Source organism: Xenopus laevis, chromosome 6L, assembly GCF_017654675.1.
Source record: "Xenopus laevis strain J_2021 chromosome 6L, Xenopus_laevis_v10.1, whole genome shotgun sequence".
Lineage (NCBI taxonomy): Eukaryota > Metazoa > Chordata > Amphibia > Anura > Pipidae > Xenopus > Xenopus laevis.
The window spans coordinates 48,989,676-49,013,269 of NC_054381.1; the positions used below are offsets into that span (position 1 = coordinate 48,989,676).

A 23,594-nucleotide genomic window follows, 5' to 3' on the forward strand; every position below is an offset into this window, starting at 1 on the left:
TCTTGATGACCTTGATGGCCATATGTTGGCTCCTGTTAGGAAAAGATACCAACCATACCTAAAAAAGGCAGAATAAGAAATAAAATGTTAGAAGTCCACTTCTATGATCCATGGCTGGATTTACCTTTGTCACCATAGGCCACTTTTGTGCTACTCCCCCACAATCCAGTTCCAAATTGTTTCACATTCTACCTGTATATAATAAACATAGACTATTCATCCCAAGACATTTGCTAGTGATACATTTATGAGAAGGGCCCACCTTTTACCTCAGAATATTTGCCTCTAGACCAGGGTCTATCTGGCCTTTCCTTAACAGTTATTTATATAAGATATGTAAAAAAAAGAGGGGGATTGATCAATGCACATTCCCTATTCCTCTGTTTGATAAGTAGTTTAGTATCTCTGGAAGGATATTTATTTACAAAAACAGGGTTTTTAGTTACAAAGTTGTGATTATAAAATTGGTAAGCCACCATACCGGGTTAAGTTAAACCCCATTAAAGGTCAGGGTAAACTTCATTAAAGATATATGGGAATTCCCTGCTTCTTATATTCCTTAATACTAAATAAGAAAACACAGGTATGGTTACCCAGAAGCCCAGCACTTACTTTGCCGAATGTTCCACTCCCAAGCTCAGCATGGATGGTGCAGTTGCTGATTGCTACTGGGAGAGGAAGCTCTTCTTCCACACGGGGCCTCTTTAATCCACTTCCTCCTTCTGAGAGAGATGCTATAAACAAATTTAAAGAATGGTAATTAGTAGTTAGTTGTCCACCTTTGAGTTAACTTTTAGGGTAAGGGCACATGGGGGAATTCGGGGAGATTTAGTCGCCTGGCGACTAATCGCCTCTTCTTCTGGGCGACAATCTCGGTGCTTCGTTTTCCCGAAGTCTCCCGAAGTTGCCTCACTAGTAAACTTTGGATGATTTTGGAAATCAAAGCGAGTGCCATCCCACTAGCGATATCTCATTGTAACCGGTGGGAAGGCAGGGGTCATACTTAGGGTAAGGACACACGGGGAGATTCAGGGCGACAATCTCCCCGTGTGTCCTTACCCTAAGTATGATGTAAAGAGTGGTATCCTGAGACTATTTGCAATTGGTTTTTAGTTATTTAGCTTTTTATTCAGCAGCTCTCCAGTTTGCAGCATCAGCAATTGGGTTGCTAGGGTCCAAATTACCTTAGCAACCATGCATTGATTTGAATAAGAGACTGGAATATGAATAGGAGAGGAGTAATAAAAAGTAGCAATAACTATAAATGTGTAGCCTTAACAGAGCATTTGTTTCTTAGATGGGGTCAGTGACCCCCATTTGAAAATTGGAAAGAGTCAGAAAAAAACACCCCTTTAATGGAAAAAATAAGTACAACAGGAATAATAATTCTTCTCTGCAAAAGTTTTTGCAATAGAAGCAGCCATTCACTAAACAGATACAAACATATATTGACACCAATAAATAGACACCTGCAGATATTTACTATCACACATCTATATATATATAGATAAATAAACAAATATATGATATATATAGTTACACTGATACAGATTAACAGAGAGACACAGTTAAATATATAATAAATCACTTCTTTAGATAACCAACTGACAAATATATTTTGACAGTTGAAATAGACTGAGATCATTTAACTGATACAGATCATTAATACTTTTTCCACTAAAAAATCATTTCAACTCAATAGAATTGTTTTGCCACCAATGAGGATTCATTATATTTTAGGATTACGTACAAAAAACAGTTGATGCAGACGTATTAAATCACCCGGTTCTACTTACGTTCTGTTGAGGAGCTGCGTCGGGGTCTTTTTCCTCCTTGGATTTTTATTTGCTCCTTGTCTGAGCTGCTCCCGTGTTTTTTCACCTTTTTGCTCCTTTTTCTCCCACTTCTTTGCTCGGTGCTGCTCCTGTCGTCGATTCGTCTCTTCATCTTGACGGTACCAATAGGATCTCAAATATTGGACTAAAGTTGGTTTTCTTCTTTCTTCAAAAGCAACCTCAACTAAAGTTTGTGAATTTGCTTTCAGCTGCAAAAATAAAAATCGCCTTTCCGCACTGTAAAATCGCTTTGAATCACTTGGAAATCCGCAAATCCCCAAGAGATGCTCTCTGGTCTGAGACAAACCAAAGTACTGATCCCAACTGCCACTGGTACTTGTCTCTAGACCTCTGATTCCAACTGCCACTCTGGCATGTGACATAGCCTGCATGCAATGGCATCTGAATGTAAAACTGTGCACCCCCCATAGAAGCTCAGGTCCAGTCAAAATATTATCAGTGGACTTTAAAAGGGTTGTTAATTTGCAGTTGGTTTTCATTTTTTATTATTTGTGGATTTTGACGTATTTCGATTTGTATTCAGCAGCTCTCCAGTTTGCAATTTCACGTGGTTGCTAGGGTCCAAATAACCCTAGCAACCATGCATTGATTTAAATAAGAGACTGGAATATGAATAGGAGAGGCCCTGAATAGAAAGATGAGTAATAACAAGTAGCAATAAGAGGAGAGCTACCCCCTTGCTATCCCTCCTAGTTGGAGCCAGGCTGCTCTTGCTAAACTAGCTCTATCTGCTTCATTTTCCTAGAAAGTGCTGGTACAGAGAACTACCCTGTCATGACTACACCTCATTCACGGGGTCCCTGTATCCCTGACTTTACCAAGGCATGCTCTTTACTGGGGTCTGAGCACCAGACTCCCATTAGCAACCACATCCTCCTTGAGTGACAGGGGGAAAGAGGAAGTCCCGCCCTCTGCCCAGCACTAGTGGCAGGAACTTGTCATCAGCCTCTGGGCCAGTGATAAGCTGTACACATTATGCTAATGAGCTACAGTAGTCACATGGGCTTTTGCTTAGCAACCAGAGTACAAGGAAGTGTTGGCATGTAAAGCCATAGGGGAGCATATGGGTCCCTACATGTACAAACTACATACACAACATTTACAGATATGCAGAACATTGTAAGGATTCGAGCAGTAGGACTGGAATAGTTATCTTAACAGTAACTGAGAGTACTTATATAAGTCTTTGTAAGAAGAATGTGTGCAGGTGCCTCCAGTAGCACTACTGAGTTGATTCCAGGTGACAGAACTATCAGTGACGTGTCAGTATGGACATGATTCTCACCTATGTTTATGATTTCACAACTATCCCAAACATGTGTGTACCTGTACAGCAGACACCATATTCAGGGCCGCCATCAAGGGGTCACAGGGAGGACAGTTGTCCTGGGCCCGAAGGGTTTGGTGTCTAAGGGGGCCTGGCCATGCTTCACTTACTTGATTAGCCGGGCCCCCCTACTTTCAGCTTGCTGCCAGCTTCAGAAAATAGGACAGCAGCTAAGTGCACGCAAGATTCTCCCTGTTCAGATAATCTGTACATTGGACAGGGAGAGACTTTGCAGCAAAGACCCTTCCCCCCTGAGGTGCCTTTTGGCCGGGGAGTTGGGGATAAGGGGGCTCCCCTGGCCTTGGCGAAGGGGAGTCTGAAGACTCTGGATCTTTTTGTGGCTTTTGGCCAGGGATCCAGAAGTTTTGCAGTACTCACAACCAATGGACATGAAATCATTTGCATTAAGGAATTACATGTTTCCATAATGCCTTCCATGTTATTGTTTGCTTTTTCTGACTGTGGAAGGAATTATGCCACAAAAGGTGGCAAATCAGACCTGAATATTTTGTCATCTGATAGGATTCATTTGCTAGACATATTTTGGATATCAAGAGCATTCCTTGGCATCAGTAGTTTTTTAGGCAGAAAACCATGGAAAAGTATTCAGACTGTTATAAAGTTGTCAAGTTTTGCTGAATTGAAAATTACCTATTCATATTTTTCTCAGCAAGTACTTTTATTCAAGTCCACATGATTAGATTTGAATGTATTTGAATTAGTAACATATCAGCATACAGTTTATATATAAATAAGGTTCAGAAAAACACACACTCCAATATCAGTGAACCATCATATTTTATTATTCATGCTTGTGTATCCAACGTTTTGGGCCCACATTAGGGCCTTTATCAAGGGCAAACTATAAGTGAACAAGTGACTACTTACATACCTTACCCTTCCCAATTCGATGAAGAAACTCAAAGAAAGGAACGTCTGCATAAATATACTGAAATTTGGTTCAGATATCTTTTGCTTTAGAGTTAGAGACAGTCTTCCAAATTTATAAATATCGCATTGCATACAGTTTTTAAGAATGGTATTAAATAATTTACTTTATATACTATATTTGTTTGTGTGGGTATGGTCCTAAAATGTCTTCATGTAGGCAAGTACGCTGCTTAGAGCAGGGTCCCCAACCTTTTTCACCCATGAGCCACATTCCATGAGCCCATATAAAAAACCCAATATAGACAGAGTTGGGGAGCAACATAAGTATTGAAAAAGTTCCTGGGGGGTACCAAATAAAGGCTGTGATTGGCTATTTGGTAACACCGATGTGGACTGGCTGCGCTCTGATTGGCGGTACTGAACTGTTGGCCAAGATCTTCCTGGGGGTTTATTCTAAATATTCTGCCATTCATCTGTATTTGTAGCCAATAGCCAAAGCAATATTATTATGTAATGATTAAAAGTATATATATGTCACTTGACTCTTCAGTGACATCTAATAGCTTTATAAATTACAGTAGGGTGCGTTATATACTATATTAACCATGTAGACACATTTAACTCTAATTCTGATGTACCTGGAACTTGGCTGCTGAATTTTAGGGTTTGGTGAAACTATACAAGTACAGGTAATGGACCTGTTACCCAGAATGCTTGGGACCTGGGGTTTTCAGGATAGCGGATCTTTCTGTAATTTGGATCTTCATACCTTAAGCCTAGTAGAAAATCATGTAAACATTAAATAAACCCAAACCGGGTTTACCTCCAATAAGGATTAATCATATCTTAGATGGGATCAAGTACAATGTACTGTTTTATTATTACAGGGAAAAAAGAAATAATTTTTAAAAATCTGGATTATTTTGATTTAATGGAGTCTATGGGAGATGTTTTTTCCATAATTCGGAGCTTTCTGGATAAGGGGTTTAGTTTCTGGATAACTGATCCTATACCTGTACATGGAACTCAAATATGCTGTCATAGGCTATACATGCATTTGGACAACTTTCAGAATTCCTATTTTCAAGCTGATAATCAAGATAATAATAATTTCAGTAAGTCAGTATTGGGATCAACCTTACAACGCTTATTCGTTTTTTTATTTATTATTGTTCATTGCCAAAGTGTTACCCGAAGCCTATATTTTTGCAGATTTCTGATTATAGTGGGAAGCAAATGAATGAAACACCTAACAAGTGCCATATTTGACTCAAGACAGTGTCAATCCAAGTTCAATAACAGGGTTTATCAGCAGTGGACACAGTTGGGTTTAATTAGAACATTGATGTAGATCTGTTAGTAAATGATACTAATCTGAGTGCTACTATTTCTATGCAAACACTGTGAATATTTTGTGCAGGTTTGATTGTGATAAACCTATGTAGAAACATGTAGGGGCAGATTTACTAAGCTCAAGTGAAGAATTCGAATGAAAAAAATTGTAATTTCGAAGTATTTTTTTGGGTACTTCGACCATCGAATGGGTCAAATCGATCAAATTCGATCGAAACTAATGATTACAACGATTCGAAGTTAAATCGTTTGACCATTCGATAGTCGAAGTACTGCCCTTTAAAAAATACTTCGACTTCATACTTCGCCACTTTAAACCTACCGAGCTGCAATGTTAGCCTATGGGGACCTTCCCCAGCACTTTCTACGTTTTTTTTGATAATAGAATAAAAATCCTTCGATTCGATCGCTTAAAATCCTTTGAATCGTTCGAGATCGAAGGATTTTATCGTTAGATCGAACTATTTTTATTCGATCGATCGAAGTATTTGTGCTAAATCCTTCGAATTCGATATTCGAATGGATTTTACTTCGAGGGTCGAATTTGAGGGTTTATTAACCCTTGAAATTTGACCCTTGATAAATCCGTAGTGTCCTGATCTAATAACCCAGAGCAACTAAAGGGCAATCAGCTTTTATTTACACAGAGCAATTAATAAGTTAAAACTAAATGTTTGATTGCTTTATAGATATTGCCTAATATTTTAGAATTAGTACATAAGCCTTGGTCAGCGCTGTCCCAGTTTCTACATATAGTGGGCAGATTGGGTGCTTTCTGGCAGCTAATATTAGTGCACATTCAGGGCCAAAGATGTTTTGCTGCCCAAGTATTTTGTAGTGTTTTTAGGAGGGCAATCAAAATACCAATGTCTAAGACTAAAGCAATCTCACATTCCTCGTGATCCGTAAGAGCAGGACTCCACGGGTAATTTTGGCGCGATCCGACGAGCTGCGCAAAAATGCAGGCGTCATGTCGGATGCAACGGAAATAAGGTAAGAGATGGAATGTCAGATGAAGTCGTATCAAAGATCCAACACGACTGTCAGATTCTAACGCCGCATGCAGCGTCTCCATCCGATAGTAGTGTCGGATCAACGCTGCAACAACATCCGACAAAGCTATTACTTAACTTTTTTCTGTCGCATCCAACGTGACGCCTGCGCAGCGCGTCGGATCACGACGAAATAGCCCGTGGATTCCTTCCCTAAATGGGAAATAAGAACCGCACACAAAGCTGAGGGTGCAGTGACAAGTTTGCTGGGAGATGGGAATGCGGTTTATTAGGTCACATGACTTGCTGTGTGTTGTGAGCATTGCATTGAGGAAGGGGCTGAAGTCCTAGCGCCTATATGTGCATGCTGCTCCAAATAAACCAACTGGCTGCAGCTGTTGTTGCACAATTTCAGTATTGTGTGTGATTCCTATTTCCCTAGTTATACATGGCCACTTATAACAAAGTCACTTCCCACAGAGGCCTCCTCTCCTGCTGTTACAGCTGCCCCACTGACAGTAGTACAGACTGCATTTCTCTTCCCATTCCAGGGAGGCAAGTACTGCAACTTTACCAAAGATGAACTTAGCAGGATCATCCTGAAATGGAAACAATCACTCCCTTCCATTCACTGTCTTTTACTGACACGTCCCAAAGGACTTCTGGATGTAGCACTGCCAGTTTGTCTATATTGCTACATTAAAGACTAAACTCCTGCTCACATGCCAGTGTCTCTATATTAACACTTTTTTTCTGTACCAGAGCTATAGTAAATCTATCCATGGATGGGTGAATGAGACACATACCTCACCCCTTTAAAACTGAACACATGTGCAATCCACAGCCTGCATGGCTTATTAGCAATTCATTTAGATGGCTGCTGCAGACTGAACTGATTTATGTGGAGCCATGCATCTAAATGAATTGCTAATTATCCATGCAGGTTGTGTATTCCATATGTGTTTGGTTTTAAAGGGGTAAGGTGGCAACCCTATATCTGTGATGCTAGGATTACTAAAGTATAACTCAGTGAAGGTGTTGGCCAATAAATGGTATGATACACAGAAAACACCATAACAATAGGATTCCTGGATAACTTTATTACAGAAAGAGGAACATCAAACTGAGTAAAGGAAATATTCGCTGATGAGATTTATCTTCAGTCGTCTCAGTTGGTTTCTTCTGTGGTCAAGCCTCAAGAATCAATAATCGTGTAGTTCTGTACAACCTGAATGGCATCCAATAATCATTCTGGTACTTTAGGAAAATGACATATGTTTGGCCAAAGGATATCAAGCCTGCCACCACGTCAAGGTAGACTCTCTGAGCAGGTCCCTAACCTATCCTAACAGGGGCGCTGCCACCATGAGGCGACTTGAGAAATTCGCCTCAGACTGGAGCAGCCCACAAGTTAGCAGGGGTGGCAAAAAGGCACTCCTGGTAACTTTAAAATCCAAATTTCTCTTTTTTAAACTGGAAATTTGACTCCTCTAGTGCAGAAATCACTAGTGACGCTGCCCCGCTGGACCCACTCTGGCTCAGTAAAAGTAACCCCTGGGGAGCAGGGGGCGGCATCACTAGAATTGCCCCTGTATCCTAACCATCTTATTAGAGAGGCAAAAAGTAAGTATTGTTGGGATATACTTTTTATTTGGACTAAGAACTATTACAGCTAGTGTTTGAGAGAGACATTTCTTCTTCCGTAGGTTCAAGAAGCATTAATAATAAAGATTGCTGGTTGAACCCGAGGAAGACAAAGGTCTTTCATTTAACAGTGAGCCCTAAAAAATTACTGCTAATTTAAATAATTATCAGAAATACTAACCTTTCACCTGTGGATTAATATGGCTGCAACTTTTCTGTTTAAATTAGTCTATTTTAGTTATTTTGTACAAAATTCATCTACTTTATTGCTGGTCCTAAATATTATTTTCTACCATATTTAATCATTGAAATCAAGTTTATTTTATTTTATTTAAGCTATGATATGTTCCCTTGCTATGCCTATACCACTGAATAAAATGCCTGATATTTAATTTATTTCCTATAATTTAAGGCAAATTTGTTAAAAAAAATGTAATTACCAATACGAGGGTGGTTCTATAATAGGGGGGTTCTAATGAGGTAATACGGAACTATGAGTTCTTTTAACCAATGTAGTTTTTGACATTTTATTTTAACTTAATTATATACGTTTTGTTCCTCTATTCTGTCATTTTTAAGCATTCCATCCTACCTTATCCTGCATAATTTAGTAATTAGTAGTACTTTAATGTGTAAGGTTAAAAAATATTAATAGCCACACGATTCAACATTTTATTCACAAAATTCTTGTTTATCTTCATAAAATTCCTATTTATCTTGATCCAGAGGAAGGCAAAAAAAACCTCATCTGAAGCTGTGTCCAGTGTGCTTCAGAGGGGGAAAAAAATTCCTTCCTGACTCCAATATGGCAATCGGATAAATCCCTGGATCACTAGTGAACTGTGTGCAGTATTGTTGTTAGACTATACTCTAGTTTCCTATTTCATGTTTTAATTTCTGTTTATTTCTATTTAATGGCCTATACAATTACAGGTTGTCTTGATAAATTCATGTTTTAAATAAATCCATATTTAAATAAGAGTCCTTTGGTTATATACCTTAGCCAAACATAACATACATAAATGAAATAACTGGAGTTAGAATGAAAGGTGGGGATAATATTAAAGTGTACTGTGTGGTGCAAATAGGGGAGCTCCCGCTATGAGGCTAGTTGAGGTACTTGCCTCAGACAGTAATGCCTATGGGTTACAGGGGAGGCAAAAAGTTGTTCCTAGTACCCTTAAGTGTCAACTTAATCTTTTTTAAAGGGGAATTTAGACTATTTTAGTGCAGAGTGAGAAATTTCTCTGCACAATGATGCAGCCCGCTTCTACCTGGTTAAAAGGTAACCACGGGGGTTAAAAGGGGTGGCATCTGGTAGGCTGCCTCAGGGTTGAAGTGAGGGCAGAATCACCCCTGGGTGCAAAGGTTTTAGGGCCAATGGTAATGCTGGATTCATGATGATACAGGACCCAATAGTAGGAGCTCACGGTAAATGACACTAGTATAGATAATAGGGCTAGAGGTGAGGAGCCGATGAAATGGACTGAGGGCCAGAGACAGTAACTGATAGAAAGAGTCAGACAGAACCAGATGGAAAGGCCCATAAATAGGTGGTGATGATTTAGCCAGGGAATAATGGAAATGGTGAGTGATAGAACATTGGTGTGGGGGCAAAGGCTGATGGTAATGACTAGTGGCAAGTGTTAGAAGAGGGTGATGGCAGAGGCAGGGGCTAATAAAAAAAGGCAGAGTTTTATATCAAGGGCCAAACCCTGGGGCAGATGGCAACTGATGGAACCTCCGGTAGGCCAAAATTGAGATGAAAGAGATATAATGAGGACAGAAGACTGGAAGTCATTGAATTGATAATGGGGCCTGATGTTTGTCGTGGCATGGGGACGATGGTAGGGTATAAGATCACCATCAGTGCCAAAAGGTCTAGAAATGTCTGGAACCTGTGAAATTTAATCCAGACATGCCATATCTTGAAGAGATACCTGATCACCTGATGTGATAGTATGTTTCAGGGACTCCAAGAATGATGGTGGCTCCTCGCATGTCTTCTTAAAATCCACAGGTGACAACTGCAGTTAAACAAAATATAAATTAGTTTGTTACCAAAAAAAATGTAAGTAAAGTAAATGGCAATAGTACAATACAAAATATTAAGTGCAATTGTATTTGTTGTGGAATGCCATTGAGCGTTTCCCACAGAGTTAATAAACCTAGGCCTAGTCCTAACCGGCTATGTAGATACTGTAGTACAGGAAGACACTGGTCTCTAGCCCTGAATATGTATTAAAACACAAACATCTAGAGATTTCAAGATAAGTGCCTATTCATAATAAGCAGTAGCCTACCAAAACACATGTAGTCATGTACTTACTGCTTTTGGCTGGGAAGGAGGTGGTAGAGTCCGGTTTTCTATTTGCACCCAATCAATGGCATTAAAAAATGGGTGCTCCCGAATATTTCCATTGCAGCCCAGTCGTTCTTTTGGATTTTTCTTCAGGAGCTAAAGAAAGAAAACATTATCAGATATTTATTGCTAATATGAAGCTACACACCTGTCAGTAATACCCTCATAGCACAGGGATTTTGTCCAATTGCCTATACACTATTCAGCAAACAAGAATATCCAGTTAGTGTCACTGCTAGATCTCTAGGAACAGTATCAGTTCTCTGGAAAATGATATAATATAGCAGAACTAGTTATACCCTCTCCATAAATTCCAATACTTACCATTCGCAGGAGATCTTGCAATTCGGGGCTGAACCTTATCAGAATGCATGGCTGTTCAAGAAGAATCGACAAACGGCATTCTGTACTGTTGCCGTACTCTATGAATGGTGAGGTCCCACATGCCATTTTAGATACGATGATCCCTAATGCCCACCAGTCTACTCCTCTATTATATCTCTTCTCTTTTAAAACCTAGATTTGAAGAAAGAAAAAAGATTGTTATTAAAATCCTCTAGTGCATGCATTTAACTAAACCTTTGCTCTTTCTGTAACTCTCTCTTGTGCTGAAGCTGTTCACATGAGTAGTAAACTCCCAGCAATTACTCTAGGGTGCATGTGTCCCACCCTGGGCAGCACAGTGGTTACCTGGGAACAGTTAAAATGATGTGTAGGAAGGAACCCAGAGCATGCTATCTGGCACCCCCACCTAGTGATTGACTTTTGTTCCCCTTTTAATCTGAATTGCCTTGTATAGAAAAAAATCATATACAGGTATAGGATCCCTTATCTGGAAAACCGTTATCCAGAAAGCTCTGAATTATGGAAAGGCCTTCTCCCATAGACTCCATTTTATATAAATAATCAAAATTTTTAAAAATGATTTCCTTTTTCTCTAAATAATAAAACAGTAGCTTGTACTTGATCCAAAATAAGGTATAATTATTTTTTATTGGAAACAATGCCAGCCTATTGGGTTATTTAATGTTTACATGATTTTCTAGTAGACTTAAGGCATGAAGATCCAAATTAAGGAAAGATCCGTTATCCGGAAAACCCCAGGTCCCTAACATTCTGGATTACAGGTCCCAAGTCTGTAACAGCGAAACACTAAAAATACATATTTTTTATTTGAGTATTCAAATGCATGAAATAGACGTAGTATAAGCACACCTCTAGTACCTCTGCTATAAGCATTTAAATTAAATCACAGTCACATACCTCTGGAGCCATAAAGGGCAGTGTTCCTTTTGCGCCCTTGATTTTTTTCTTTCCAAACACGCCCTCAGCTGCCAAACCAAAGTCGACGATCTTTATATGTCCCTCGTTAGTTACCAGGACATTAGCTGGTTTAAGATCCCTGCAAGGTAAACATTAGGGTTAAAAAATTAAAAGGAATTGATAAAGAGCAGGTAAGTAGTGTGAGAGGTAAGTGTAAATGTTGGGAGTCAGCCAGTACTATTTTATGAGTGGGGGTGAGAAGGAATGTGAACCCTCTTCCCCAAATTCATGGGGTGTTACAGTTTGTTTAATACTCCATTTTCTTAATACTCTATTTTTAATACTTTATTACTGATATCCTGGCAGTGATTTCAATGCATTGCAATAAAAGGAGTATAACATACAGGTGGCAAAATGCACCATGTGCCATTTGCATAAGATTAATTTTATTTGAGAGAACAATAGGTTTGCAGAAACAATATATGAACAGAAAGATAATATATGGGATGTTTATAAATTTTACATACCGATGAATAATCCCTTTAGAGTGGAGAAACTGCAGGCCGCACACCAGTTCTGCTGCGTAGAATCTTTGGAGAAAAGAAATGAACATTTCCATAGTGAGTACATTTGTTTGCTTTGTTTATACTATAGTTATTATTATAACGGTGCTTTGGCCCTGCTGTAATATATGAGGGCCACTATCTCAAGGCTAGGCACACCTGTAGGAGTGCTATGGGACATAAAACCATGGCCCTTACAGCTCAATGCAAGGGGTTGCCCTAGTCCTTCAAGCATTCAGCATTCTGAATGACGGTCACATCTCCATGTGTCTTAACAAAGGCTGCACTCCATACAGGGTGAGACAGAACTCTTTTTGCCCCATTCTAGCAAATTTTAATGAGGTGATTGTACATATTTGCTTGCTGTAAGGACAGTGGGTTTACTGCAATGGGAAGTGAAGCTACAGGACAGCACTTTATAGAAGAGAAAGATATTATTTGTTGTGCCATTACAGATATATTACATACATAGATTCCCTAGCTGATTTCCTTTACAAAAACAAAAGATGAAAATCAGTTGGCTGAAGATTCCGAATGCTGACCTCTTTCCATCCTTCATTTCTGCATGTACTCTAGGCCAGCTCCTGCTCTGTTACCCCATTACAAACACATAAAGTCACTTACGTTACTAAGTCCTTCTCTAGCTGGCCGGCATTCCTGATGACATTTCTTAGGGTCCCTCCACTGACATACTCCATAGCGAGCAGAGCATGCCGCTGGTTAAAGAAACAAAAGGCAAAATAACTACAAGCACATATGGCTGAAAACATGTGATTACAAAGTTTTGCACAAAGTGTCTTTTTTAGAGACATGAACGTGAGCGCACAGTAGCAACATTCTTTGGTCAATATCCTTGTGTACTAAATAAATGTTTAATTAGCAGTTAGGTAGATTTTACTTTTACTTGGAGGCCTCAGGAACTATAGGGGGCCCAGTGAGACTGATACGTAGCTGCAGTATATTTGCTAAAGTCAGTCGGCTTATTGGGAGCAGTGGAATATAAGGGTTTTCATTCATTAGGGGTCAGTGAAATGTGCCCCTGCCATTGCTTGATATGCAAGTTACAAAAGCTTCTATGTAAATTACTGTAAGTTTTTAGGCAAGTGAGTGCAGTTTTTGCTGAAATTGGGTAAGTAAATTCATATATAATGTACACAATTTGCTTTACTCTCATTATTCGGCTTGCCCCCCCTTCTGATGCAGTCTCCTCTCTCAATACCCTCCCAATGGCGGACCTGCTTATCTTGCGTGTGTTTTAGCTTGAGCTGCCCCACACCTTTACTCATCCTGCACCCATGGTTGCTGTCCTTGGCCTTTACTAAAATAACTATAAGAATGCTAGCTCTTCTAGCCTCCTATGTAGACTGGCAAGGGAAAGCTATAGGTGGCATTTTCTGAAGAATACTATTTTGGAGCTCATGGAAAATGTAAAAACGTAAATGGGGTTATTTATATACATTTTGTGGTTCTCTGGTATAGTAAGAGTATTCTTATATAAAGTTGCAAATATGGTATCCCAGGTACTCCACTGCACATTCCGTGACCCACCCTGTTTACATCCTGCCCTCTTTGGGAATATTTAAGTTAACCTAAATGTGAAATACCCTATATAGTTAGTGATGATATGTTGTACCTGTGTTTGGAATGATCCATGACCTTGGCAAAGATAGGGGCATCCAGCAGCCGTCTTCAGTACCCGGGCCTCAGTGATGATGACGGACATGTTGGTCTTTTCGCTCTTCTTGATGACCTTGATGGCCATATGTTGGCTCCTGTTAGGAAAAGATACCAACCATACCTAAAAAAGGCAGAATAAGAAATAAAATGTTAGAAGTCCACTTCTATGATCCATGGCTGGATTTACCTTTGTCACCATAGGCCACTTTTGTGCTACTCCCCCACAAGCCAGTTCCAAATTGTTTCACATTCTATCTGTATATAATAAACATAGACTATTCATCCCAAGACATTTGCTAGTGATACATTTATGAAAAGGGCCCGCCTTTTACCTCAGAATATTTGCCTCTAGACCAGGGTCTATCTGACCTTTCCTTAACAGTTATTTATATAAGATATGTAAAAAAAGAGGGGGATTGATCAATGCACATTCCCTATTCCCCTGTTTGATAAGTAGTTTAGTATCTCTGGAAGTACATTTATTTACAAAAACAGGGTTTTTAGTTACAAAGTTGTGATTATAGAATTGGTAAGCCACCATACCGGGTTAAGTTAAACCCCATTAAAGGTCAGGGTAAACTTCATTAAAGATATATGGGAATTCCCTGCTTCTTATATTTCTTAATACTAAATAAGAAAGCACAGGTATGGTTACCCAGAAGCCCAGCACTTACTTTGCCGAATGTTCCACTCCCAAGCTCAGCATGGATGGTGCAGTTGCTGATTGCTACTGGGAGAGGAAGCTCTTCTTCCACACGGGGCCTCTTTAATCCACTTCCTCCTTCTGAGAGAGATGCTATAAACAAATTTAAAGAATGGTAATTAGTCGTTAGTTGTCCACCTTTGAGTTAACTTTTAGGGTAAGGGCACATGGGGGAATTCGGGGAGATTTAGTCGCCTGGCGACTAATTGCCTCTTCTTCTGGGCGACAATCTCGGTGCTTCGTTTTCCGAAGTCTCCCGAAGTTGCCTCACTAGTAAACTTTGGATGACTTTGGAAATCAAAGCAAGTGCCATCCCACTAGCGATATCTCATTGTAACCGGTGGGAAGGCAGGGGTCATACTTAGGGTAAGGACACACGGGGAGATTCAGGGCGACAATCTCCCCGTGTTTCCTTACCCTAAGTATGATGTAAAGAGTGGTATCCTGAGACTATTTGCAATTGGTTTTTAGTTATTTAGCTTTTTATTCAGCAGCTCTCCAGTTTGCAGCATCAGCAATTGGGTTGCTAGGGTCCAAATTACCTTAGCAACCATGCATTGATTTGAATAAGAGACTGGAATATGAATAGGAGAGGAGTAATAAAAAGTAGCAAGAACTATAAATGTGTAGCCTTAACAGAGTATTTGTTTCTTAGATGGGGTCAGTGACCCCCATTTGAAAATTGGAAAGAGTCAGAAAAAAACACCCCTTTAATGCAAAAAATAAGTACAACAGGAATAATAATTCTTCTCTGCAAAAGTTTTTGCAATAGAAGCAGCCATTCACTAAACAGATACAAACATATATTGACACCAATAAATAAACACCTGCAGATATTTACTATCACACATCTATATATAGATAGATAAATAAACAAATATATGATATATATAGTTACACTGATACAGATTAACAGAGAGACACAGTTAAATATATAATAAATCACTTCTTTAGATAACCAACTGACAAATATATTTTGACAGTTGAAATAGACTGAGATCATTTAACTGATACAGATCATTAATACTTTTTCCACTAAAAAATCATTTCAACCCAATAGAATTGTTTTGCCACCAATGAGGATTCATTATATTTTAGGATTACGTACAAAAAACAGTTGATGCAGACGTATTAAATCACCCGGTTCTACTTACGTTCTGTTGAGGAGCTGCGTCGGGGTCTTTTTCCTCCTTGGATTTTTATTTGCTCCTTGTCTGAGCTGCTCCCGTGTTTTTTCACTTTTTTGCTCCTTTTTCTCCCACTGCTTTGCTCGGTGCTGCTCCTGTCGTTGATTCGTCTCTTCATCTTGACGGTACCAATAAGATCTCAAATATTGGACTAAAGTTGGTTTTCTTCTTTCTTCAAAAGCAACCTCAACGAAAGTTTGTGAATTTGCTTTCAGCTGCAAAAATAAAAATCGCTATTCCGCACAGTAAAATCGCTTTGAATCACTTGGAAATCCGCAAATCACCAAGAGATGCTCTCTGGTCTGAGACAAACCAAAGTACTGATCCCAACTGCCACTGGTACTTGTCTCTAGACCTCTGATTCCAACTGCCACTCTGGCATGTGACATAGCCTGCATGCAATGGCATCTGAATGTAAAACTGTGCACCCCCCATAGAAGCTCAGGTCCAGTCAAAATATTATCAGTGGACTTTAAAGGGGTTGTTAATTTGCAGTTAGTTTTCATTTGTTATTATTTATTGGTTTTGACGTATTTCGATTTGTATTCAGCAGCTCTCCAGTTTGCAATTTCACCTGGTTGCTAGGGTCCAAATAACCCTAGCAACCATGCATTGATTTGAATAACAGACGAGAATGTGAATAGAGGAGAAGCCTTGAATAGAAAGATGAGTAATAACAAGTAGCAATAACAATACATTTGTAGCCTTACTGAGCATTTGTACCGTGACCTGGATCCCCACACATTGGATCAGGGAAAGCATTAACCCTTAATCCCTATCAGTCTGTGATCCCTACACTACTGACCAGTCTTGCCTGAGGGGAGAGCCACCCCCTTGCTATCCCTCCTAGTTGGAGCCAGGCTGCTCTTGCTAAACTAGCTCTATCTGCCTCATTTTCCTAGAAAGTGCTGGTACAGAGAACTACCCTGTCATGACTACACCTCATTCACGGGGTCCCTGTATCCCTGACTTTACCAAAGCATGCACTTTACTGGGGTCTGAGCACCAGACTCCCATTAGCAACCACTTCCTCCTTGAGTGACAGGGGGGGAAAGAGGAAGTCCCGCCCTCTGCCCAGCACTAGTGGCAGGAACTTGTCATCAACCTCTGGGCCAATGATACACTGTACACATTATGCTAATAAGCTACAGTAGTCACATGGGCTTTTGCTTAGCAACCAGAGTACAAGGAAGTGTTGGCATGTAAAGCCATAGGGGAGCATATGGGTCACTACATGTACAAACTACATACACAACATTTACAGATATGCAGAACATTGTAAGGATTCGAGCAGTAGGACTGGTACAGTTATCTAAACAGTAACTGAGAGTACTTATATAAGTCTTTGTAAGAAGAATGTGTGCAGGTGCCTCCAGTAGCACTACTGAGTTGATTCCAGGTGACAGAACTATCAGTGATGTGTCAGTATGGACATGATTCTCACCTATGTTTATGATTTCACAACTATCCCAAACATGTGTGTACCTGTACAGCAGACACCATATTCAGGGCCGCCATCAAGGGGGCACAGGGAGGACAGTTGTCCCAGGCCCGAAGGGTTTGGTGTCTAAGGGGGCCTGGCCATGCTTCACTTACTTGATTAGCCGGGCCCCCCTACTTTCAGCTTGCTGCCAGCTTCAGAAAATAGGACAGCAGCTAAGTGCACGCAAGATTCTCCCTGTTCAGATTTTCTGTACCCTCATTGGTTCTTTAAGGATAAGTCCCGGTAAAGCTGTAAATGGATTGGATAGGGGAAGTCGGAACTTCCCCTTCAGCCTATCCAATCCCAATGCAGCTTTACCGGGACTTATCCTTAAAGAACCAATGAGGGTACAGAAAATCTGAAAAGGAGAAAATCTTGCATGCAGGAGCTGGCAGCACACTGAAAGCAGGGGTACCGGCTAATCAAGTATGTGAAGCATGGCCGGGCCCCTCTCAGACACAAAACCTTGCAAGCTATGTTTTTTTTTTAAAAAAAATTCTGGCAGAGCGGACCCTGATCATTAATGGCTTTTTATAACTTGTTGGGGGATCTGACTATCAATGTTTTTTTTTTTTTAAACTGAAGGAGGTCCTGGTCACCAGTGGATTTTAATAACTTGTGGTGGGTCTTGGCCACCAATTGCGTTTTATTACTTGTGGGGGGGGGGGTTTAATGTTTTAGCTCTGATGTCTGTGTGGCCCTTTTACTGTGGGGTGGTTGAGATATGGGGTGGGGCTTGAGGGTGGGTGGGGACCAGGGGGCCCAGAAAATGTTGCCGTACAGGGCCCCGTGATTTCTGAAGGCGGCCCTGACCATATTGCCCCATATACCTGAGCCAGCAGCAGCCAATCCCTCATATTGCCCCCAATCTGTACCTGTACAGCCAAAATATCCACAATATTGCCCCCAAATATGTAGTTGTGCCAGCAGCAGTCAAAAATCCATCATATTGCCCCTAATCATCAGTTTACCTGTGCAAGCAGAAGCCAAGGTATTGCCCACAAACATGTACCTGTGCCAGCAGTTGTCAAGTTGGAGGTGGGGGTGCTTCTGCCTTCATTACAAATTTACGGGCAAGAGAGTGTTGGAACAGGCAGTTTATAAAATTGAAAAACTTTTAAAGGCCATGCAAAAAGTTGTTAAAAAAAATAGAAATAGAAATAAAATTCCCCTTAAAAGTGAGCCCCCCCATGATTTTGCCCTTTATTTATAAATAAAATTCCCCTTAAAAGTGAGCCCACCCCTTGATTTCACCCTAGGCGGGCGCCTACTCTGCCTACCCCTAGTTCCAGCCCTGATGCAAAGCATTCTTTCAATAAGAGAACATGAATACCTTGCTGGCTTTATGGTAGGTCATAGATTTGTCCTGATCCTCAACCTATACCTCCCTCTCCTACAGCTTTTATTGAACTACAACTCAAAAGTCATGGTCTGTGCTCTACATCTGTGTGACGGCAATTCAGCCCTTCCCTATTGTTTAGAAGAGGAGTGTGACTAATGCAGAGAGGTCTGTGATTGGGGAGTAGGCATGAATAATAAACCTTACCAACAGCAAGGGGGGTGAAGGCTATGAATTAAATGCTCAATAAGTATAGGGCTTATACATAGGGGTAGAGTTGATACCCAGGAGGCATTACATTGGCCTAGCATGTAAAATATTGTCTAACTATTTATTCTTTTAGCACTTATTTTTACACTTTCGGATTCGGTGCATTGGCCTCCAAGTCAAAAGCATATTCTATGAGGGCACACCCTGATGCCTGGACCACTTTAGAGGTCCATCAGTTATCCCAACCCTGAATGCTTTCGGATTGGACAGGGAGGGACTTTGAAGCAAAGACCCTTGCCCTCTGAGGTGCCTTTTGGCCGGGGAGTTGGGTATAAGGGGGCTCCCCTGGCCCTTTGGCTTTTGGCCAGGGCCCAAGAAGTTTTGCAGTACTCACAACCAATGTACTTGATATCATTTGCATTAATGCATTACATGTTTCCTTAATGACTTCCATGTTATTTTTTGCATTTTCTGACTGTGGAAGGAATTATGCCACAAAAGGTGGCAAATCAGACCTGAATATTTTGTCATCTGATAGGATTCATTTGCTAGACATATTTTGGATATCAAGAGCATTCCTTGGCATCAGTAGTTTTTTAGGCAGAAAACCATGGAAAAGTATTCAGACTGTTATAAAGTTGTCAAGTTTTGCTGGAATGAAAATGACCTATTCATATTTTTCTCAGCAAGTATTTTTATTCAAATCCACATGATTAGATTTGAATGTATTTGAATTAGTAACATATCAGCATACAGTTTATATATAAATAAGGTTCAGAAAAACACACACTCCAATATCAGTGAACCATCATATTTTATTATTCATGCTTGTGTATCCAACGTTTTGGGCCCACATTAGGGCCTTTATCAAGGGCAAAATAAAAGTGAACAAGTGACTACTTACATACCTTACCCTTCCCAATTCGATGAAGAAACTCAAAGAAAAGAACGTCTGCATAAATATTCTGAAAGTTTTTTTTTTTTAAAGGTTTTATTTATTGGTTTGGTCACATCAGAAGAAAAGCACGCACCGGTAAGACTGGCTGCAGGAGTGCGTGCTCTTCTTCTAATGTGATTTTGCCTAAAGCTACGGGTTCGAGGCGCAGCACCCAGGTCAGCAGATGGATGTGGTGAGTTCGTATTGCGTGATCAAATTAACCGTGATCAAAACTTTGAAGTGTCGGGCCTGAGGTTTTTACACCCAGGTAATTTCGCTCTAAGGGTGAGCTATAGTTTAACAACATTTATAGGAATTTTGTGCTTCAAATAGTACCTTTAAGTATTTAGCGATTAGGACTAGAGCCAACACATTTTTCCCTTGGTTTATTTATTGGTTTGTACAACAAGGTATTAACCGATGGGCACAATACAACATTCCTTCTTCACACTTGAGACCGAACCATCGTTTTTGCATTATTCCAACAAAGCAGAGTGTATGAATGAACAAACCTTTTTTTAACTTATAACAAATACACAACAAATATGGGGGGGGGGGGGGGCGTGTAGTCTGCCCAGTGCACTCAGACATACCTGTCCTGGGTGCTATTTGACCTGTTGTTTGAGTCCATAGTGTCTGCCCACGGGCCCCAGACTTTGTCAAATTTGTCTGGACAGCCTCGACTCAAATAGGTCAGCTTATAAATTGGGAGGGCCTCATTTATCAAAGATTTCCATCTTTTCAGGGTAGGAGGGTTAGGAAGCTTCCATGACAGAATAATGGATTTCCTAGCATAGAAGTACAAAAGTCTCAATAGGGAGCGCCTGTGCTTGTCTGACACTATGTGTTCCACCAGACCCAGGAGACATGTCTCTGGTGAGGTCTAGAGTTTGTTCAATGTTACTTTTGCCCAAAATGTATCAATTAAATATTCTGAAACTTTACATTGATATTTGGTTCAGATATCTTTTGCTGTAGAGTCAGAGACAGTCTTCCAAATTTATAAATATCCCATTGCATACAGTTTTTAAGAATGGTATTAAATCATTTGTTTTGTATACTATATTTGTTTGTGTGGGTATGGTCCTAAAATGTCTTCATGTAGGCAAGTACGCTGCTTAGAGCAGGGGTCCCCAACCTTTTTCACCCATGAGCCACATTCCATGAGCCCATATAAAAGGCCAATATAGAAAGAGTTGGGGAGCAACAAAGTATTGAAAAAATTCCTGGGGGGTACCAAATAAGGGCTGTGATTGGCTATTTGGTAGCACCTATGTGGACTGCCGGCTAGTGGTTTATATAATATGGGTCCTAGCAAACCTTAATAAGTTCTATTAGGTATTTAATGGATCCGTGTGCTTTGGGCCCCGGTAGATGACTGAACTTTTGGCCAAGGTCTTCCTGGGGGTTTATTCCAAATATTCTGCCATTCATCTGTATTTGTAGCCAATAGCCAAAGCAATATTATTATATAATGATTAAAAAGTTTATATATGTCACTTGACTCCTCAGTGACATCTAATAGCTTTATAAATTACAGTTGGGGTGCATTATATACTATATTAACCATTTTCAAAGATTTTACTTAAATCCCTTTACAAAACCATGTTCTATTTATTTGGCAGGGCCCCAGCCAAGGGTCAGGTAGAGAGAGCTAAGAAGCTGGGACCCTAGGAAACCCTGCCAGCTCAGTAGTATGTGTCCCTGTTAGTTCTGAGCTCTGGCACTTATGCATGTAAACACATTTAACTCTAATTCTGATGTACCTGGAACTTGAATGAACATTTTAGGGTTTGGAGAAACTAGAAAAAGGGACCAAAAATAGACAAGTACAACTGTACAGGTACAGGTATAGGACCTGTTATCCAGAATGCTCGGGACCTGGGGTTTTTCAGGATAGTGGATCTTTCTGTAATTTGGATCTTCATACCTTAAGCCTATTAGAAAATCATATAAACATTAAATAAACCCAATAGGCTGGGTTTGCCTCCAATAACGGTTAATCATATCATAGTTGGTATCAAGTACAATGTACTGTTTATTATTACAGGGAAAAAGGAAATCATTTTTAAAAATCTGGATTATTTTGATATAATGGGAGATGTTTTTTCCATAATTCGGAGCTTTCTGGATAAGGGGTTTTGTTTCTGGATAACTGATCCTGTACATGGAACTCAAATATGCTGCGATAGGCAAAGGTGTTTTGCTGCCCAAGTATTTTGTAGTGTTTTAAGGAGGGGAGACAAAATACCAATGTCTAAGACCAAATCAATTTCAGCATTCCTCTTGAATCAACTAGCAGAGATACATAAATGGGAAATAAGAACCGCACACAAAGCTGAGGGTGCAGTGACAAGTTTGCTGGGAGATGGGAATGTGGTTTATTAGGTCACATGACTTGCTGTGTGTTGTGAGCATTGCATTGAGGAAGGGGCTGAAGTCCTAGCGCCTATATGTGCATGCTGCTCCAAATAAACCAACTGGCTGCAGCTGTTGTTGCACAATTTCAGTATTGTGTGTGATTCCTATTTCCCTAGTTATACATGGCCACTTATAACAAAGTCACTTCCCACAGAGGCCTCCTCTCCTGCTGTTACAGCTGCCCCACTGACAGTAGTACAGACTGCATTTCTCTTCCCATTCCAGGGAGGCAAGTACTGCAACTTTACCAAAGATGAACTTAGCAGGATCATCCTGAAATGGAAACAATCACTCCCTTCCATTCACTGTCTTTTACTGACACGTCCCAAAGGACTTCTGGATGTAGCACTGCCAGTTTGTCTATATTGCTACATTAAAGACTAAACTCCTGCTCACATGCCAGTGTCTCTATATTAACCCTTTTTTCTGTACCAGAGCTATAGTAAATCTATCCATGGATGGGTGAATGAGACCCATACCTCACCCTTTAAAACTGAACACATGTGCAATCCACAGCCTGCATGGTTTATTTAGATGCATGCTGCAGACTGAACTGATTTATGTGGAGCCATGCATCTAAATGAATTGCTAATTATCCATGTAGGTTGTGTATTCCATATGTGTTTGGTTTTAAAGGGGTAAGGTGGCAACCCTACATCTGTGACGCTAGGATTACTAAGGTATAACTCAGTGGAGGTGTTGGCCAATAAATGGTATGATACACAGAAAACACCATAACAATAGGATTCCTGGATAACTTTATTACAGAAAGAGGAACATCAAATTGAGTAAAGGAAATATTCTCTGATGGGATTTATCTTCAGTCGTCTCAGTTGGCTTCTTCTGTGGTCAAGCCTCAAGAATCAATAATCGTGTAGTTCTGTACAACCTGAATGGCATCCAATAATCATTCTGGTACTTTAGGAAAATGACATATGTTTGGCCAAAGGATATCAAGCCTGCCACCACGTCAAGGTAGACTCTCTGAGCAGGTCCCTAACCTATCCTAACAGGGGCGCTGCCACCATGAGGCGACTTGAGAAATTCGCCTCAGACTGGAGCAGCCCACAAGTTAACAGGGGTGGCAAAAAGGCACTCCTGGTAACTTTAAAATCCAAATTTTTTGGAAATTTGACTCCTCTAGTGCAAAAAGTAAGTATTGTTGGGATATACTTTTTATTTGGACTAAGAACTATTACAGCTAGCGTTTGAGAGAGACATTTCTTCTTCCGTAGGTTCAAGAAGCATTAATAATAAAGATTGCTGGTTGAACCCGAGGAAGACAAAGGTCTTTCATTTAACAGTGAGCCCTAAAAAATTACTGCTAATCTAAATAAATATCACAAATACTAACCTTTCACTTTTCTGTTTAAATTAGTCTATTTT

At 40.1% G+C, this 23,594-nt stretch overlaps 2 protein-coding genes across 2 annotated transcripts in view; one reads left to right on the top strand and one right to left on the bottom strand.

The window, feature by feature from the left end:
* Positions 1 to 23,594, top strand: part of rarb.L (retinoic acid receptor beta L homeolog) — a 620,347-nt gene that overhangs the window by 210,403 nt on the left and 386,350 nt on the right. The gene's annotated exons all lie outside the window — the stretch shown is intronic.
* On the bottom strand, positions 10,152 to 11,117 carry LOC121394596 (protein kinase C-like). Its single transcript, XM_041566015.1, has 2 exons — positions 10,750 to 11,117; positions 10,152 to 10,521 (listed from the first exon to the last, which is right to left on the bottom strand). The coding sequence occupies exons 1-2, from the start codon at positions 10,873 to 10,875 to the stop codon at positions 10,381 to 10,383; spliced, it is 267 nt and encodes an 88-aa protein (XP_041421949.1). The 5' UTR covers positions 10,876 to 11,117; the 3' UTR covers positions 10,152 to 10,380.